The 20884-nt window shown below is 45.3% G+C and overlaps 1 protein-coding gene across 1 annotated transcript in view; it reads left to right on the forward strand.

Annotated features, from left to right (window-relative positions):
• LOC311129413 (rho GTPase-activating protein 20-like) overlaps positions 1-14118 on the forward strand; it is a gene marked incomplete at both ends in the record, with an annotated part of 76514 nt that extends 62396 nt beyond the window's left edge. Inside the window, 2 exons of the mRNA XM_084161696.1 lie at positions 11011-11125; positions 12494-14118. Coding sequence (XP_084017822.1) covers positions 11011-11125; positions 12494-14118 — 1740 coding nt within the window. The remainder of the gene's footprint in view (positions 1-11010; positions 11126-12493) is intronic.
• Positions 14119-20884: the final 6766 nt, after the last annotated feature.

Consider the following 20884-nt stretch of genomic DNA (forward strand, 5'->3'; position numbering starts at 1 on the left):
GAATCAAAGGTACTGAAAACATACTACGATCGTTTTGAAGCATATGTTGTGCCAAAGACCAATACAATTTTCGCTAGGTACAGATTCCATGAGAAAGTACAAGGCGCTAGCGAATCGTTTGAACAGTTTGTCACTGAGCTGCGTCTGCTTGTGAAAGACTGTGATTATGCAAACAAGGATGAGATGGTCAGGGACCGTATTGTATTTGGAATACACTCACCGCGAGTGAGAGAGAAACTTTTGAATGTTGGATCAGAGCTAACGCTGGACAAAGCTATCGCCATAGCCGGATCTCACGAGCTAGCACAGGTTCAAATGAAAACCGTTTCAGGCGGCAGCACGGGCGCATCACGTGAACAAGCAGTGCACGCAGTCAGGCAGACATCAAAGCACACCTCCAGTGCCCAGAGAGCATGTTTCAGAACGGAGAGAGACAGAACTCCAAAACAGAGCGACACAGACTCCAAACGCCCCAAAACATGTGGATATTGTGGATACAAAGTGCATGGCGAACAGGGGAATTGCCCAGCTAAAGGCAAACAGTGTACTAAATGTGGAAAATGGAATCACTTTGCAAAAGTGTGCAGAGTTTACCGTGGAAAAACATACAGTGTGTGAAGATGAAATGTCAATCAAAGAGTCAAATGCTGATGAACTGTTTATTGATTCAGTGACACAGAAAAGTCAGATATCAGAGACAGAGCAAGCCTTTGCTGACATTGAAATAGGAAGACAAGGCACAGAGCTAAAATTCAAACTAGACACTGGTGCACAAGTAAAGATTATTCCTCTGAGTAAGTACAGAAGCATGACATCTGAGTGTGAGCTACAGCCCACCACGCGCAGACTGACTGGTTATGGTGGTGAACAGCTCCCAGTAAAAGGCACATGCACTCTCAAATGCAAATACAAGGAAAGAGACATGATGTTGGACTTTTACGTTGTTGACACTCGAGCACCTGCAGTGCTAGGTCTTAAAGCATGTTTAGACATGGACCTTATCAAGCTAGTTTTATCAGTGACAGCACCAGTAGAGATAGAGAATGTCATGGAGGAGTTTGCTGATGTTTTTACAGGAATAGGACTATTCCCAGGAGAATGTACCATTCACCTTGACCCAGACGCAACCCCTGTGGTCTACCCACGAGAAAGATTTCACTTGCTCTCCGCGCCCGTCTGAAGAAAGAGTTGGAGAGCATGGAGCAATCTGACATCGTCACCAAGGTTACAGAACCGACGGATTGGGTCAACGCGTTAGTGGTGGTGGAGAAACCACGCACAGGCAAGCTCAGAGTATGTCTCGACCCAAGAGACTTGAACAAGGCTATCAAACGCCCCCATTACCCCTTACCGACGCTAGATGGCATCACACACAAGCTAGCGGGCGCACGCTACTTCAGTGTCATGGACGCCAGATCAGGCTACTGGGCTATCAAGCTCACAGAAGAGTCATCTAAGCTCACAACGTTCAACACACCGTTTGGACGCTACAGGTTCCGTCCCCTGCCTTTTGGGATTATCTCAGCCCAAGACGAGTTTCAGCGAAAGATCGACGAGGTGTACGAAGGCCTCGACGGAGTCGTGGCACTTGTGGACGACATCCTTGTCTATGGTCGAACCAAAGAGGAACACGACAGAAACCTCAGCGCAATGCTGCAAAGGTCCCGCGAAAGAGGAGTCCGGCTCAACCCCGAGAACAGCACAGTCGGCGCTACAGAGGTTAGCTACTTCGGACATCTTCTCACAGCGAATGGAATCAAGCCAGATCCGTAGAAGATCTCAGCCATAAAGGAAATGGAGCCACCAAAGAACCGCGCAGAGCTGGAAACAGTGCTTGGCATGGTCAACTACTTAGCCAAGTTCGCACCCAGCCTCTCCAATGCTAATGCACCCCTGCGTCAGCTGCTAAAGCAGTCCAGTGAGTTCCTCTGGGACAAGCAACACGACATCGCTTTCCAGAAAGTGAAAGGCACCTAAAGTACTCAGACCATGAGAAACAAGATTCTCTGGTCTGATGAAACCAAGATTGAACTCTTTAGCCTGAATGCTAAGGTGTCACGTCTGGAGGAAACCTGGCACCATCCCTACGGTGAAGCATGGTAGTGGCAGCATCATGCTGTGGGGATGTTTTTCAGCAGCAGGGACTGGGAGACTAGTCAGGATCGAGGGAAAGATGAACGGAGCGAAGTACAGAGAGATCCTTAATGAAAACCTACTCCAGAGCGCTCAGGACCTCAGACTGGCGGCGAAGGTTCACCTTCCAACAGGACAACGACCCTAAGCACACAGCCAAGACAACATAGTAGTGGCTTTGGGAGAAGTCTCTGGATGTCCTTGGGTGACCCAGCCAGAGCCCGGACTTGAACCCAATCGAATATCTCTGGAGAGACCTGAAAATAGCTGTGCAGTGACGCTCCCCATCCAACCTGACAGAGCTTGAGAGGATCTGCGGAAAATAATGGGATAAACTCCCCAAATACAGGTGTGCCAAGCTTGTAGCGTCATACCCAAGAAGACTTGAGGCTGTAATGGCTGCCAAAGGTGCTTCAACAAAGTACTGAGTAAACGGTCTGAATATTTATGTAAATATGATATTTCTGAGGCTGTACCCCCTTTAAGTTGCAGTTTTAACAGTGGCCATGTAGGTTACTGTGGCTATTTGATCATAATGTAGGCTTACCAGAGTGGCCTACCATCAAAAACAATGGAGAAAACGCATCCTTTAACATTTTAACATGGAAATAGCTGTTCTATCATTCAGCCTACAGTAGCAGCCAATGTGTGGTGTTCAATGTAGGCCAACATTCCATGAGACTTTTGAAAAAACATGCATGGCTGGACATTAACCTGTTTATCCACTTGTCCTTCAGACAAGTAGGTGACTGAAAATGCTGTTGTGTTTTTTGATGCAAGAAACCACTTTACAAAATAAAATGCATTATTATTCTCATACCATTGTTACAGAGAATCAGACAAATTATGCTACCCTCTGCCTACTGGCTACTTAGCTCTCAAAATACAATACTGCCCCTTTAAGACAAAAAAAAAAGCTCTTTACCTGACTCGCTTTTCAATGTTTAGAAATGTACAAGTTTTGTGCTCTTATAGGAAGCAATCACTCCCTTATTGATGACTACAAATGATCTATAACTGGGCTAATAACACACTAACCAGCAAAGGATATGAACAAAATGTGCACACGTGGCTACATGCAGCTCTCGCTTTGACCTTCGAAACAAGCGCATCTACTCACGACCGCTCATGCTGTAATCACAATCAAGTTAAAAGTAAATGGCACAGATCCATATATGGTAATGGTCTATTTGCATATAGGCCTACTGCAGCTCTGATTATTTAGGGGATGAGTAGTGCGTGTCAATGCAATAGAATCCTACTCGGATGCATTCTGCCTACAACAAAATCTCTTGCATAGTTCATTTTGTTTTGTTTGAAAGTGGCTAATATTGTGTTGATTTGGTCACAATTGCCACAGTAAAGGCAAACGTTGATAGTGTTAACTTTCTGAGTCAGAATGCAAGCCGAGATCTACCGCTCAGATTTTTTTTAACATTACTTTAAAAACTTAATCCTAACCAATTAAAAACATTACTGTAGCAATGAGGTTTGTGTGCAGATTGCTATAGGCCTAATACATTATCACCGCATATTAGCTTTGCTTGAAATGCCTTGCCAATGCATTGTTATTCGGGCTATTTTTTAAATTTATATTTCAAGATTTGAGGTAGACTATATGATCCGTTGTTGTAATATGATCTATATGATCCGGTAATAGATCCGTTGTTGTATTACTTGTGAGGCACAGCTGAGTGAGCATTTGTTTAAATAATTTGCTTTTTATTTTATTTTACTGGGCTGATGGTGCCTGCATCTGATGGTCAGTCTGTGTCCCTTTTTGGTCAGTGTCAGTGGAAGAAAGGGAGGCGGACCCTCTCTCTGTCACGCCCTGACTCTAGGGACTTGTATTTGTTGAGTCAGGGTGTGTATTTTCTGTACTGGGTTTGTCTATGTTAGTTTCTAGATCGTTTAGATCTATGTTGGCCAGGGTGGTTCCCAATCAGAGGCAGCTGTAGCTCGTTGTCTCTGATTGGGGACCATACTTAGGTAGCCTGTTGGCACTAGTGGGGTGTGGGATCTTGTTCCGTGTGAGGTATGTTATTTGTCTACCTTGGACGTCACGTTTCGTTTGTTGTTTTGTCGTGTGTTTAGTCGTGAAATAAATATGAATGCATATCACGCTGTGCCTTGGTCCTTCTCGTTCATGAACGACCGTGACACTCTCCCTCCGCTTCCTCCACTGACACTGACCAAAAAAGGACACCGTCTTCCAGCTGATGGCGAAACTCGAGTTGCACCGTATTATTTCTGCCTCATGCACAAATTCATGTTGTTACTCCTATGAGAAAAGTGGAATATTCCTTTATATTAAAAAAGCCGCAAGCCGCTAATAATAACAACACAAGCCTATAGATACACTTTCCTACTCATTCGTTACTGCTGCAGTGCTTGTTGTAGCGCTGAGTGGAAATAGGAAGAACACTCATTTTATGGTTTATAAAAGAAGGCAGAGTTTGTACCTTCAGACACATGAAATTGTTCAAAATGGCAACAGTTTGCCTACCCGGCACGCAGGGCAGCTGAATCTGGTGCACCTACCGCCAACAGCCACAGATGAAAAAAAAAAATAGGAACACAAGGCTTTATCGTTGGTTTTTTTACCTAAATGTTTGGCAATCGAATAGGAATGCCTTGGAGATCGACATGACCACTGCTCTAGAAAGTTGAGTGAAATCCAATCTCATGCTTCTCTCTGTGGGCTGATATTTCTACGCTGCAGTCTCGGGGCTGCTCCACACACGCGCGCAGTTTAGAGGGAACATTGCATACATACATTCATATATATATATATATATATATATATATATATATATATATATATATATATACAGTACCAGTCAAAAGTTTGGACACAACTACTCATTCAAGAGTTTTTCTTTATTTTTACTATTTTCTACATTGTAGAATAATAGTGAAGACATCAAAACTATGAAATAACAAATATGGTATCATGTAGTAACCAAAAAAGTGTTAAACAAATCAAAATATATTTTAGATTTTAGATTCTTCAAAGTAGCCAAAGCTGCCTTGATGACAGCTTTGCACACTCTTGGCATTCTCTCAACCAGCTTCATCTGGAATGCTTTTCCAACAGTCTTGAAGGTGTTCCCACATATGCTGAGCACTTGTTGGCTGCTTTTCCTTCACTCTGCGGTCCAACTCATCCCAAACCATCTCAATTTGGTTGAGGTCTGTTGTATTTTTGACTTTGTTTTGTTTTACCCCATATGTAACTCTGTGTTGTTGTTTTTATCGCACTGCTTTGCTTTATCTTGGCCAGGTCGCAGTTGTAAATGAGAACTTGTTCTCAACTGGCTTACCTGGTTAAATAAAGGTTAAATAAAAAAATAAATAAAAAAAGGTCGGATGACTGGGGAGGACAGGTCATCTGATGCAGTACTCCATCACTCTCCTTCTTGGTAAAATATCCCTTACACAGCCTGAAGGTGTTGGGTCATTGTCCTGTTGAAAAACAAATGATAGTCCCACTAAGCGCAAACCAGATGGGATGGTGTATCGCTGCAGAATGCTGTGGTAACCATGCTGGTTAAGTGTGCCTTGAATTCGAAATAAATCACAGACAGTGTCACCAGCAAAGCACCATCACACTTCCTCCTCCATGCTTCACGGTGGAAACCACACATGCAGAGATCATCCGTTCACCTACTCTGCGTCTCACAAAGACGGAACCAAAAATCTCAAATTTGGACTCATCAGACCAATGGACAGATTTCCACCGGTCTAATGTCCATTGCTCGTGTTTCTTGGCCCAAGCAAGTCTCTTCTTATTATTGGTGTCCTTTAGTAGTGGTTTCTTTGCAGCATTCGACCATGAAGGCCTGATTCACGCAGTCTCTTCTGAACAGTTGATGTTGATGTGTCTGTGACTTGAACTCTGTGAAGCATTTATTTGGGCTGCAATTTCTGAGGCTGGTAACTCTGATTAACTTATCCTTTGCAGCAGAGGTAACTCTGGGTCTTCCTTTCCTCTGGCGGTCCTCATGAGAGCTAGTTTCATCATAGCTCTTGATAGTTTTTGCGACTGCACTTGAAGAAACGTTTAAAGTTCATGTCTTAAAGTAATGATGGACTGTAATTTCTCTTTGCTTATTTGAGCTGTTCTTGCCATAATATGGACTTGGTCTTTTACCAAATTAGGGCTATATTCTGTATACCACCCCTACCTTGTCACAACACAACTGATTGGCTCAAACTCATTAAGAAGGAAATAAATCCCACAAAGTAACTTTTTACAAGGCTCACATTTACATTTTACATTTAGCAGACGCTCTTATCCAGAGCGACTTACAGTTAGTGAGTGCATACATAATTTTTTATTTTTCATACTGGCCCCCATGGGAATCGAACCCACAACCCTGGCGTTGCAAACGCCATGCTCTACCAACTGAGCTACATCCCTGCCAGCCATTCCCTCCCATACCCTGGGCCAATTGTGCGCCGCCCCATGGGTCTCCCGGTGGCGGCCGGCTACGACAGAGCCTGGATTCGAACCAGGATCTCTAGTGGCCTTAGACCACTGCGCCACTCGGGAGGTTACCTGTTAATTGAAATGCATTCCAGGTGATTACCTCATGAAGCTAGTTGAGAGAATGCCAAGAGTGTGCAAAGCTGTCATCAAGGCAAAGGGTGGCTACTTTAAAGAATCTCAAATATAAAATATATTTTGATTTGTTTAACACTTCTTTGGTTACTACATGATTACATATGTGTTATTTCATAGTTATGTCTTCACTATTATTCTACAATGTAGAAAATAGTAAAAAACAAAGAAAAAACCTGGAACCAGAACTGAAAAAGCATGTGCGAGCAAGGAGGCCTACAAACCTGACTCAGTTACACCAGCTCTGTCAGGAGGAATGGGCCAAAATTCACCCAACTTATTGTGGGAAGCTTGTGGAAGGCTACCTGAAATGTTTGACCCAAGTTACACAATTTAAAGGCAATGCTACCAAATACTAATTGAGTGTATGTAAACTTCTGACCCACTGTGAATGTGATGAAAGAAATAAAAGCTGAAATAAATAATTATCTCTACTATTATTCTGACATTTCACATTCTTAAAATAAAGTGGTGATCCTAACTGACCTAAGAAAGGGAATTCTTACTAGGATTAAATGTCAGGAATTGTGAAAACTGAGTTTAAATGTATTTGGCTAAGGTGTATGTAAACTTCCGACCTCAACTGTATATATACAGTGGGGAGAACAAGTATTTGATACACTGCCGATTTTGCAGGTTTTCCTACTTACAAAGCATGTAGAGGTCTGTCATTTTTATCATAGCTACACTTCAACTGTGAGAGACGGCATCTAAAACAAAAATCCAGAAAATCACATTGTATGAATTTTAAGTAATTAATTATCATTTTATTGCATGACATAAGTATTTGATACATCAGAAAAGCAGAACTTAATATTTGGAACAGAAACCTTTGTTTGCAATTACAGAGATTATACGTTTCCTGTAGGTCTTGACCAGGTTTGCACACACTGCAGCAGGGATTTTGGCCCACTCCTCCATACAGACCTTCTCCAGATCCTTCAGGTTTCGGGGCTGTCGCTGGGCAATACGGACTTTCAGCTCCCTCCAAAGATTTTCTATTGGGTTCAGGTCTGGAGACTGGCTAGGCCACTCCAGGACCTTGAGATGCATCTGACGGAGCCACTCCTTAGTTGCCCTGGCTGTGTGTTTCGGGTCGTTGTCATGCTGGAAGACCCAGCCACGACCCATCTTCAATGCTCTTACTGAGGGAAGGAGGTTGTTGGCCAAGATCTCGCGATACATGGCCCCATCCATCCTCCCCTCAATACGGTGCAGTCGTCCTGTCCCCTTTGCAGAAAAGCATCCCCAAAGAATGATGTTTCCACCTCCATGCTTCACGGTTGGGATGGTGTTCTTGGGGTTGTACTTATCCTTCTTCTTCCTCCAAACACGGCGAGTTGAGTTTAGACCAAAAACCTATTTTTTTGTCTCATCAAACCACATGACCTTCTCCCATTCCTCACCTTCTCCCATTCATCAAACTTCAGACGTAGTGTGTTACTAATGGTTTTCTTTGAGACTGTGGTCCCAGCTCTCTTCAGGTCATTGACCAGGTCCTGCCGTGTAGTTCTGGGCTGATCCCTCACCTTCCTCATGATCATTGATGCCCCACGAGGTGAGATCTTGCATGGAGCCCCAGACCGAGGGTGATTGACCGTCATCTTGAACTTCTTCCATTTTCTAATAATTGCGCCAACAGTTGTTGCCTTCTCACCAAGCTGCTTGCCTATTGTCCTGTAGCCCATCCCAGCCTTGTGCAGGTCTACAATTTTATACCTGATGTCCGGCGTAGTGTGTTACTGATGGTAGGCTTTGTTACTTTGGTCCCAGCTCTCTGCAGGTCATTCACTAGGTCCCCCCGAATTTTGTTTCTGGTGTCCTTTGACAGCTCTTTGGTCTTGGCCATAGTGGAGTTTGGAGTGTGACTGTTTGAGGTTGTGGACAGGTGTCTTTTATACTGATAACAAGTTCAAACAGGTGCCATTAATACAGGTAACGAGTGGAGGACAGAGGAGCCTCTTAAAGAAGAAGTTACAGGTCTGTGAGAGCCAGAAATCTTGCTTGTTTGTAGGTGACCAAAAACTTATTTTCCACCATAATTTGCAAATAAATTCATTAAAAATCCTACAATGTGATTTTCTGGATTTTTTTTCTCAATTTGTCTGTCATAGTTGACGTGTACCTATGATGAAAATTACAGGCCTCTCTCATCTTTTTAAGTGGGAGAACTTGCACAATTGGTGTCTGACTAAATACTTTTTTTCCCCACTGTACATACTGTTCACCTAAGGGTCTGGAGGGCTGAGGCTAGGGGCCAGGACAGGGTGTAAAGGAAAGATATACTCATGCCACCTAGCTGTCTGACCAAGCAGGATGTCCAATGGAAGAACAAACAGCAGTGAGGAGTAGAGAGTGTGTGTCAACCTCCTACTAGGAGCCTCATGCTGGGCTATACTATATACGTTTCCTCTTTTAAACCTGGACTGACCTACTCCTTTTACATTTCTCTAATCACAGTTTTTCAATCTCTGTACTGACACACGCACACCCACACACACACACACACACACACACACACACACACACACTCTATCCTTGCGGTCACGGTGACACATAACAAACGTGAAATCCGTACCCTAACAGAAAAGCTTGACATTTTATGCTACCGTAACTTACTCACAAGGAGACTGTAAATCTCTTAATTGACACAGCAGTTCACAGTCCTAACCCTACCACAAGACTGTAGCAAACCATGCTAGCCCTGAAATGATTGAGTTCACCACCAGTGGCCCCAGATGTATTGTAAGTTAATAATAAGCAAGAATAAGTCATAATGTCTATAATAGTCTATAATTTCATGGTCGATTTGGACACATTGTTGTTGAAACACACTCAGTCTGGGTGTTTCCAGATCTTTCTCTCTCCTTGTCAAATGTGTGTTCATTTCTGCTGAGGCTTGGGCCTGTTGAGGTTTACTGGGAAAAAATCTAAAGCATTTCCTACAGATTCCTGCGGGCGAGTGTGTTTTCACAAACCCACCACACTAAAACACTCCTTTTTATCTTTACACATGGGCTCAAACACATAGTCGCACACACGCACACAATCTCTATCTCACGCACATACACATACAGCACACACTTGTTTAATGTTTGTTTGTATGTGTGGCCCCAGCGCCTCTGAAGGGGAAAAATGTGATATTTCAACATTCCCCTGGTTGGTCGCGGTCTCACAAGGAGCCAAGTCAAACTGTGCTGGCGTGGGTCTGGTCTCCAATGGCACTGGGCAGTCTGGAACACTCTGCTCTCCTTCCGTTTGACACGCAGACCCTTATTATCCTCCACTTCCTCTCCCTTTTCCACCACTCCACGGTTATCATTTAGATGTTTGTGGCTCCTACAGACATGTTAGTCTCTGAGTGGCCTGAGTAAATATAGTAGGCTGTGTTTGTCAGAAAAGGTGGCTTAACTACACAGACTAACTTGTTTGCTTTTGAACGATTGAAAAAAGCTTACCCCTGAAAAAGGCCCCCTACACCTTCACAGATGTTGACAGGTTCTTGATGAATGAGTGAGTTTCTAGATCTTGAATGGGTTGAATAGGCAGCCCTCCTGATGGACAGAACCAGGTTAAATACAGGGAGGGACGCAAGGAAGGCAGGAGGGAGCGAGAGAAGCCTTTTTCCGTAGATGGAGTTCCGTTGTATTGGACTATCCTGTGAAATTCATAGCCAAGATTTAGCAGTCCATTCACTCCTGTGACATATGGTGAAAATCATGACAGACATCTGGCCCAACAACACACAGATAGGCCCCATGTTTGTCTCCTTCATATTTCCATAACCTCATTCTGTCTAATAAAAACAACACTGTTTTGTAAACAGTCAGCTTTAAACAGTCAGCTTTGGCCCTAGGGAAACGTTCAAGTCCCAGACTGGAACTGACTGTTTGGGAGTATGACTGACATTTTGTGTTTCAGATTTGGAGGTTTAAACTGTGTAACTTGGGTTTAATTAATGTTTGATATTTTTGTAAACATCTGGGAACAGACAAGATTCTTTCTCAGAATTTTTTTTCGGATGAAGTCTCCTTAAGTTGTGATACTCATCTTAGAAAAAGGAGTTTAGACGATTTACATTGTGGATTTTGATCAGCTATATGTGGCCAGTAGGAAAGTTGGAAATACTTTATATCCCTTTACCATGGAAACTACCTGTGAAATAACCTATAACTTGCAGTCGGAGCCCTAATCTAGGACCAGTCATTGACTTGTGTGACTGAGGTGTAACCAGGTCTATGATCTGTTCCTAGGTCTGTGAGCTGGTCCGGTTCCTAATTGAGAACTGCAGGAAGGTCCTGGGAGATGACGTATCCTCTCTGTTTGGTGGATTCCCTCAGAAGAGCAACAGCAGCGACCATGGATCTGGTAAACAAAGTCTTAATTTATTCACTGAAGAAATAACATCTAATTGCAAATTATATCGTACAGTGCTCTAAACAAATGCTGTTAGTTTTGGTTGGAGAAAACGTCATAAGATAAAGTTGGATAGGGACAGAGGAAGAGGGAGGAAGAGATGTCCCAAACCAAGCAGAACTGAAACAACACAGAGGTGGTTTAATTTGCCACGGCTCTTCACAATGGTTTAGAAAGGTCATGAGTGTGTGTGTGTCTACGGTAAGACAGTGGTTCTGTGTATTGTAGCCATTATTATCATTATAGATGATGTAGCTCAGTTGGTAGAGCATGGCGTTTGCAATGCCAGGGTTGTGGGTTCGATTCCCACGGGGGACTAGTATGAAAAAAATTAAAAACAATAAAACAATTATGTATGCACTCACTATCTCTAAGTCGCTCTGGATAAGAGCGTCTGCTAAATGACTAAAATGTAAAATGTATAGAGCATATTAACCCTGACTAGCTGGTGTGTGTGTGTGTGTGTGCGTGTGTGCGTGTTGAGTGTTCTCTCAGACCTCTCCATAAGTCTGTGTCTCTGTGAGGTCTGCTGATTGGGGTCACTATGTTGACCTCGTTCATTAAAGTGATTAGTACACTCTCAGACACTCATTAACACACCAGTCTATTTACTCTTCTCCCCTAAACCACCTAAACCAGGGGTAGGCAACTAGATTCAGCCGCTGGCCGATTTTTGTTGGAGCGGATGGTCGGGGGCCGGAACATAATTATAATAATTTGTTCACTGCAAATTGACCACAACTAAGCCCGAAAAGAGAACACACGATCATATGTCTATTTTTTTTATATATTTTGGAGTACATGGATCCAATTTTTAGCTGAATTCCTGGTGAAATTAGAGTCTTTTTTTAAACCAAAAACTCACCCCAGGTTGACTACTTTAAAATGGTGGAAGCCATCAATGGTGCCCATGCTAAAACGGCCTTTTGGTCACTAGAGGCCTCTATCATTCTTTATGACCTAAACCAACCTCTATGAATGGCAGATGTATGCGAGGGACCATGACAGCACTTTGTGCTTGTTTTCAAACCCTGTATCTATAATGAAATGGAGGTTTGTTCAAACTCTCCCCTTCTCCATTTCCCTCCACCCCATCCCCCCACCCACCCACCTCAATTCAATTCTTTAAGCTTTATTGGCATGATGGACAGTCAGTGCAATATTTCCAAAGCAAGGACATAATGTAGGAACATATGAAATCCATAACTGGGAAGGAAATAATATAAGGAAAATGGACCGCATGTCATAACAATAATGTAATTATATGAACTCTCTCTCCCTCCCCCGCAACGCTCTTTTCCTCTCTCCTTCCATCCGTAGACGTGTCCTCTTTCCAGATGAATGACTCATCCTACGACAGTCTGGAGAACGAGTTAAACGAGGACCCAGAGTCGCCCTTCCAGGAGTCCCTCCCTCTGAGGGACAAGGCCAAGCCTGAAAGCCGCAGCAGAGACTCTGTCATCACCCTGAGTGACTGTGACCCCGACCCTGAGGCTGAGGCTGACCTCCTACATATCCCCCCACTTGCCAGACCCAGGAAGTTCACCCCAGCCGTACGGCAACCACGCCCACGCCAATCCTTTGTCCAATCACAGGGCCCTCGGAGGTTACGACGCAGCTCAGAGCCCGCCATCGGACACATCCCCGGAGCTCTGATCGTCCAATCGGATAAGCACCATTTGGCATCTCGTAAAGCAAGCTATGACGCGGCGATGGAGGGAGAGGAGGAGGAGGAGGAGGAGGATGAAGTGTTTCAGGGGCTCAGGGCTCTGCAGCTGAAAGACAAAGTAGTCGCAGGTGGAGAAAGAGGAGGGGTTGGAACTCTCAGGCAGAGGAAGCTGAAACACGCCCCACCCTCTCCTTTACGATTGGACGCCAGCTGCTCTAGCCTGTCCTCCCCGGCGACCTCCCCCACATGCTCCTCCCTCAGCTCCCTAGACTCCGCCTTCTCCCAGTATTCCACAGACTATGTCACCAGCGCCGGCTTCCTGTTGGCTGAGTCTTCCCCCCGCTCCCCCCAGTGCTCACCCCCCAAGAGAGACACCATGGACTGGAGTGAAAGCCACTCTTCCCGGACACCCTCTACCCACCACGGACTGCACCCCAACACCTGGCTCAAGAGGGACCTCCGACTGTCACTACGGCAACCTGACAACGGACACCTAGAGGAGGAAGTGGGGAAGGGGAAAAGGGTTAGCCTCACAAAAGCCCCTGAGGTTAAAGGTGTAGAGGTGACCACCAAGAGGAGGTCCAGCAGCCCTCCATCCTACCAGCAGGCTATCCTACAGCTGCAGAGGAGTAGGTCTACCTTCTACAGAGGCACAGAGAAACCCCTTACTGTCAGAGAGCTACAGCTGCTGCACGACCAGGCCTGCAATGCCACCCACAGACCCCCCACTGGACGTGTCACCCAGCGGCCCACTGGAACAGGAAGTGAGATCATCCAGCCTCCCCAGGGTGTGTTCTATGGACAGAGTGGCTCAACACTGACCCTCCAGAGGCAGAAGTCTCACTCCCTCACCCTGGCCATGGAGGCTGGCCGCAAGGTCCTCACCCTGCCTCGCAGAGCCTCTGAGCCCTCCATGGTGACAGACGCAGCCTCCAGCCTCACCCTGGAGAGGCCCTGGGTCAAGTCCCAGACCCATGGGGTCAAAGGTCAGCAGCTCCCTGAGAGCGGACTTAGAGTCTCTGATGTTGAGCCGCAGCACAACGGAGCAGGCCCGATCTCAGAGCCACGCTTCTGCCTGTCTCCCTCCGCCACGCGGGCAGTGAGGGACTACTTTTCCTCACAGGGGCGGGCGGATTCAGGTGCGTGCCTGCAGAGGAGTCAGGAGGTCGCTCTTGCCCTCGTCCAGGGGAAGAGGGAGTGGCAGAGCAGGAAGTGTAGCGACCCTTGCGTTGACGACTTTGACCAAATGTTCTTTGCTGAGGAGTCCTACGTTTAAAAGGATTAAGACTCTCCTACATTAAAGAGGACTTTAAGAGACTCTGGGCTTGTTTTATATGGCTGGTCAATGTTGTTTGTAGCATATCGTTTTTATGTTTATATGGTCTTGTTGGTGTTTATATTGTCATATGTACAGTTATTTTCCCTTGGTCATGGTAGATGCAGTTGTTTGGTTGTGCTGGAGCTCTTCTTCCATATCTCTGTGAATCAACGACAGGTATAGGTCTATATTTATGTTCATATGCTTTGATATAGTGTTGTACGAGCTGTAAGAAATCAAATGTGTATTTTTGTACATGATGCCAATTCCTGCTGCTGTCCTATAGAGTATATTTGCTACAGAATGCACCATTTGTATATTACGTACGTACAGGTAACTGCCAAAATAATGGAAACATTTGAGGAAATGAGAGATGCAAAGTATATTGAAAGCAGGTGCTTTCACACAGGTGTGGTTCCTGGGTTAATTAAGCAATTAATATCCTATAATTCTTAGGGTCATGTATAAAAATGCCCAGTTGCCCATTAATTTGGTTACCACGGCTATAGAAGAAGAGATATGTGACTTTAAAAAAAGGGTCTCAAAGGAGCATAGGGTGTGTGTGTCTCAGTCACCAGATCTCAACCCAACTGAACACTTATGGGAGATTCTGGAGCGGCACCTGATACGGTGTTTTCCACCACCATCATCAAAACACCAAATTATGGAATATCTTGTGGAAGAATGGTGTCACATCCCTCCAATAGAGTTCCAGGCACTTGTAGAAACTATGCCACGGTGCAATGAAACTGTTCTGGCAGCTTGTGGTGGCTCAACACCCTATTAAGACACTTTATGTTGGTATTTTGGCAGTTACCTGTATATCTGATGTCTAATGCTTATGAAAATTAATGATCATGATTATAATAAAACATTGCTCTTGTGAAAATATCTTTATGTACCAACGGGATTCTTCATTTCTCTTTATATCAAATCAAATCATCAAAATCTAATTTATTCGTCACATGCTTCGAAAACAACATGTGTGGATTAACAGTGAAATGCTTACTTATGGGCCCTTCCCAACAATGCAGAGAGAAAGAAAATGGAGAACTAATAGAAAAGTAAAACACGTAATAATAGAGTCGATGTGTTGGGGTATGAGATAATTGCGGTAGATACAGTGGGGGAAAAAAGTATTTAGTCAGCCACCAATTGTGCAAGTTCTCCCACTTAAAAAGATGAGAGAGGCCTGTAATTTTCATCATAGGTACACGTCAACTATGACAGACAAATTGAGGAAAAAAATCCAGAAAATCACATTGTAGGATTTTTTATGAATTTATTTGCAAATTATGGTGGAAAATAAGTATTTGGTCACCTACAAACAAGCAAGATTTCTGGCTCTCACAGACCTGTAACTTCTTCTTTAAGAGGCTCCTCTGTCCTCCACTCGTTACCTGTATTAATGGCACCTGTTTGAACTTGTTATCAGTATAAAAGACACCTGTCCACAACCTCAAACAGTCACACTCCAAACTCCACTATGGCCAAGACCAAAGAGCTGTCAAAGGACACCAGAAACAAAATTGTAGACCTGCACCAGGCTGGGAAGACTGAATCTGCAATAGGTAAGCAGCTTGGTTTGAAGAAATCAACTGTGGGAGCAATTATTAGGAAATGGAAGACATACAAGACCACTGATAATCTCCCTCGATCTGGGGCTCCACGCAAGATCTCACCCCGTGGGGTCAAAATGATCACAAGAACGGTGAGCAAAAATCCCAGAACCACACGGGGGGACCTAGTGAATGACCTGCAGAGAGCTGGGACCAAAGTAACAAAGCCTACCATCAGTAACACTCTACGCCGCCAGGGACTCAAATCCTGCAGTGCCAGACATGTCCCCCTGCTTAAGCCAGTACATGTCCAGGCCCGTCTGAAGTTTGCTAGAGTGCATTTGGATGATCCAGAAGAGGATTGGGAGAATGTCATATGGTCAGATGAAACCAAAATATAACTTTTTGGTAAAAACTCAACTCGTCGTGTTTGGAGGACAAAGAATGCTGAGTTGCATCCAAAGAACACCATACCTACTGTAAAGCATGGGGGTGGAAACATCATGCTTTGGGGCTGTTTTTCTGCAAAGGGACCAGGACGACTGATCCGTGTAAAGGAACGAATGAAGGGGGCCATGTATCGTGAGATTTTGAGTGAAAACCTCATTCCATCAGCAAGGGCATTGAAGATGAAACGTGGCTGGGTCTTTCAGCATGACAATGATCCCAACGAAGGAGTGGCTTCGTAAGAAGCATTTCAAGGTCCTGGAGTGGCCTAGCCAGTCTCCAGATCTCAACCCCATAGAAAATCTTTGGAGGGAGTTGAAAGTCCGTGTTGCCCAGCGACAGCCCCAAAACATCACTGCTCTAGAGGAGATCTGCATGGAGGAATGGGCCAAAATACCAGCAACAGTGTTTGAAAACCTTGTGAAGACTTACAGAAAACGTTTGACCTGTGTCATTGCCAACAAAGGGTATATAACAAAGTATTGAGAAACTTTTGTTATTGACCAAATACTTATTTTCCACCATAATTTGCAAATAAATTCATAAAAAATCCTACAATGTGATTTTCTGGATTTTTTTCCTCATTTTGTCTGTCATAGTTGACATGTACATATGATGAAAATTACAGGCCTCTCTCATCTTTTTAAGTGGGAGAACTTGCACAATTGGTGGCTGACTAAATACTTTTTTTTCCCCACTGTATGTACATATAACTAGGAATAAAGAGTAGCAGCATCGTATGTGATGAGTCAAAAAAGTTAGTGCAAAAAGGGTGCAAAAATCGCTCCGCCATTTCCTGGTTGCTAAAATTCTAATAGTTCACCTAATTTCAGTTTATGTGACAAAACAAGCAAGTATATTGTGGAGAATCAATATGCCATCTAAACCGCTGTGAAATATATTTTCCATAACCCAAAATATTGTATTTTCAGCTGTTTGAAGCTGGTGTACAAAACCAAAAGACGCAAAAACAAAATGTAAGAACAGGAAGCATAGAAATAGTGCACATAGAACAGATCTACCGCTTATTAGACTTGATTTCAATGAGAATTTGATATCTATAACTCACATTTCTATGTGAATTTGGATTGGTCGCCCAAAAAGTAACATATTGCAGCTTTAACTATTTTACTAACTATTTTGCAGTCTTATGGCTTGGGGGTAGAAGCTGTTCAGGGTCCTGTTGGTTCCAGACTTGGTGCATCGGTATCGCTTGCCGTGCGTTAGCACAGAGAACAGTCTATGACTTTGGTGGCTGGAGTCTTTGTAAATTCTTTAAAAGGCTAAAATTCTTAATTTTTGGTTCTGTTATTTTGTGCCGTCTTTGGTGACTTTCTGGAGTACGACCCTGCAGAACCGATGAAGTAGGACACTGTATTATACTAAAAGCACAGTACTGTATTAGTGTTAAAATGTAAACTCTTTACACCTGTTTAGCATGAATCATCAGACTCATAGTGCGATGTAAACATCACATTTCCCATGAATAACTAATCTGTAATGGTCTCTGGTGGTGAAGTGATGTAGGTCTGGGTCTAAGAGGATAGACCGACAGGTCTGGTAGAGACAGAGTCCACACACATGCACACACTCACACTGAGGTGCTGCTTCTCAGAGGACAGACAGGTCTGTTAGAGTTAGTCACCCAGACAGAGAGACAGAGTCCAAACACAGCTAATTATGTAATGGAAGCAGAGCCATGAAGCCCACGGGTTTGGCCCACCTTATTGGACCTGTCTCAAAGTATAAAATAGGCTCAAAAGGTGTGTGTGTATGTGTGTGTGTGTCACGCCCTGGCTCTGGGGACTCTGAAATGTTGAGCCAGGGTGTGTAGTTTCTGTGTTATATTTTCTATGTTGATGTTCTAGATCGTTTAGATCTATGTTGGCCAGGGTGGTTCCCAATCAGAGGCAGCTGTATCTCGTTGTCTCTGATTGGGGACCATACTTAGGCAGCCTATTTGGCACTAGTCGGTGTGGGATCTTGTTCCGTTAAGGTTTGTTTTGTGTAACCTAGGACTTCACGTTTCGTTTGTTTGTTGTTTTGTCGTGAGTTAAGTACTTAATAAAATGTACGCTTATCACGCTGCGCCTTGGTCCGTATCTTCCATAAACGATCGTGACAGAAGATCCCACCAAAAGAGGACCAAGCAGCGTGTCCAGGAACAGACAGCCTGGACCTGGGAGGAGATCCTGGACGGGAAGGGATCCTGGACTTGGGAGGAGATTCAGGCCGGAATGGATCGCCGTCCTTGGGAGGAGACTGTGGAGGCGCGCTATAGAGAGGAGCAGCGGCAACGCAGAGGGTACCGGCCGAGGAGGAAGCCCGAGAGACAGCCCCAAAAAATCTTTTTTGGGGGGGGCTAAAAGGGTGGTTGGCGGAGCCTAGGGTTAGAGCAGAGCCAACTCCCCGTACTCAGGCTAGGAAGCGTGTGACTGGGCAGGCTCCGTGTTATGCGGAGCCACGTACTGTGCCGCGAGTGTTCCGGCACAGTCCTGTACGTCCTGTGCTAGCACCACGCACGTGTCGTGCCAAGATGGGCATTCAGCCAGGACGGGGTGTGCCGGCTCAACGCTCGTGGTCTCCAGTATGCCTCCTCGGTCCCGTATATCCTGCGCCAGTGCCACGTGCTGTAGCGCCAGTACGAGTGCACAGCCCGTACGTCCTGCGCTGATGCCTCACACGTATTGTTTGGAAGTAGGCATTCAGCCAGGACAGGTTGTGTCAGCTCTCCGCTCCAGACCCGCCTCCACAGTCCGGCCCGGCCCGTTCCGGCTCCCCGCACCAAGCCAGTGGTGCGTGTTCCCAGTCCGGTCCGGCCTGTTCCTGTCCCTCGCGCCAAGCCAGTGGTGCGTGTTCCCAGTCCGGTCCGGCCTGTTCCTGTCCCTCGCGCCAAGCCAGTGGTGCGCGTCGCCAGCCCGGTCCGGCCTGTTCCTGTCCCTCGCACCAAGCCAGTGGTGCGCGTCGCCAGCCCGGTCCGGCCTGTTCCTGTCCCTCGCACCAAGCCAGTGGTGCGCGTCGTCAGCCCGGTCCGGCCCGTTCCTGCTCCCCGCACCAAGCCAGTGGTGCGTGTGTCCAGTCCGGCACGGCCCGTGCCTGTTCCACCGGTGCCTGGTCCGGCACCGGTCAGCTGCTCCACTCCGGAGCCAGAGCAATCCGCTCCACCGGGGTCCGGTCCAACTCCAGTCAGCGGATCCACTCCGGAGCCAGAGCAATCCGCTCCACCGGTGTCCAGTCCAGCTCCGGCCAGCGGCTCCAGTCCGGAGCCTGTACGGTTTGATCCACCGTCGTCGGGTCCAGCTCCAGTCAGCGGTGCCAGACCAGATCAGGGGCGCAATGGGGAGGTGGAGAGAAAGTGGTGGTCACGCCCGGAGCCGGATCCGCCTCCGAGGCGGAATGCCCACCCGGCCCCTACCCTGTTGTGTTTGTGTGGCGCGGTCGCAGTCCGCGCCTTTGTGTGGGGGGGGGGGGGGGGGGGTACTGTCACGCCCTGGCTCTGGGGACTCTGAAATGTTGAGCCAGGGTGTGTAGTTTCTGTGTTATATTTTCTATGTTGATGTTCTAGATCGTTTAGATCTATGTTGGCCAGGGTGGTTCCCAATCAGAGGCAGCTGTATCTCGTTGTCTCTGATTGGGGACCATACTTAGGCAGCCTGTTTGGCACTAGTCGGTGTGGGATCTTGTTCCGTTAAGGTTTGTTTTGTGTAACCTAGGACTTCACGTTTCGTTTGTTTGTTATTTTGTCGTGAGTTAAGTACTTAATAAAATGTACGCTTATCACGCTGCGCCTTGGTCCGTATCTTCCATAAACGATCGTGACAGTGTGTGTGTGTGTGTGTGTGTGCGAGATACTGCACATGTGCATGTGTTGTGTAGGGCTGGATGCTGTTTGTTTACATAAATATTTATATTTTTATGTATTATTGTCATGACTTATAAACACAAGCTGTGAAATCATAAAACGAGCCGCCCATCTTCACTAGTCTGTGGTTGAATTTTGATAAAGGTTTTTCTCTCCAATTTTAGAAGGGCAAAATAAGAAGGCTTTTGTAGCATGATCAGCAGTTGCTGTGAATAGGAAATATGTCAAATCTAACAGCTACTTTGACTCAGGATTATACCCATTTCTGTGTTTGCAGGTCCTTCTCTCTCACACTCACACACTTATTATTTGTCACCAGTAGTGTCCCCACAAACAACCTATTGTCCGCTCTTTGATGACACTACTTTAGCATGATTCCACCAGTATTAGGTGTTAAGTCTCTAATCTAAAAGGTACTATATGCTGGCCCACATGACCCAGGTTAACACCAGCGAGGAAGAGGCGAAGCGAGAGGGGTCCACGAAAATAAGACCACAAAGTGAGGAATATTTGTTCGGAGGTCAATGAGAGTGTCCAATTTGGTCAGCAAAAAATGTAATTGCTAATTTGCTGCGTGATGCTTATTTGATCGAACATAAGTTTCGTAATGGTTAGGTTGTTACGAATGCACTGATATAAGTGGATGCACGTGGCATTTCGGCAACTAGGTGGGAAAGTAGTACAAGCAAGAATGGTTGGTTTAGTGATCAGGGTTTTTTTGTGAGGGAGATTGATGGAGTTATTAGTAGGTATAACTAGGGTGGTCAGGAAAAACTCATGGCCCTCGTTATTTAGAACATACTGCATTAGAATTCACTGCTAGTATAACAGCATGTTCTTTGGAAACACAAACTCT

The sequence above is a fragment of the Coregonus lavaretus genome, assembly GCF_964263955.1.
Source record: "Coregonus lavaretus genome assembly, chromosome: 5".
Classification (NCBI taxonomy): Eukaryota; Metazoa; Chordata; class Actinopteri; order Salmoniformes; family Salmonidae; genus Coregonus; species Coregonus lavaretus.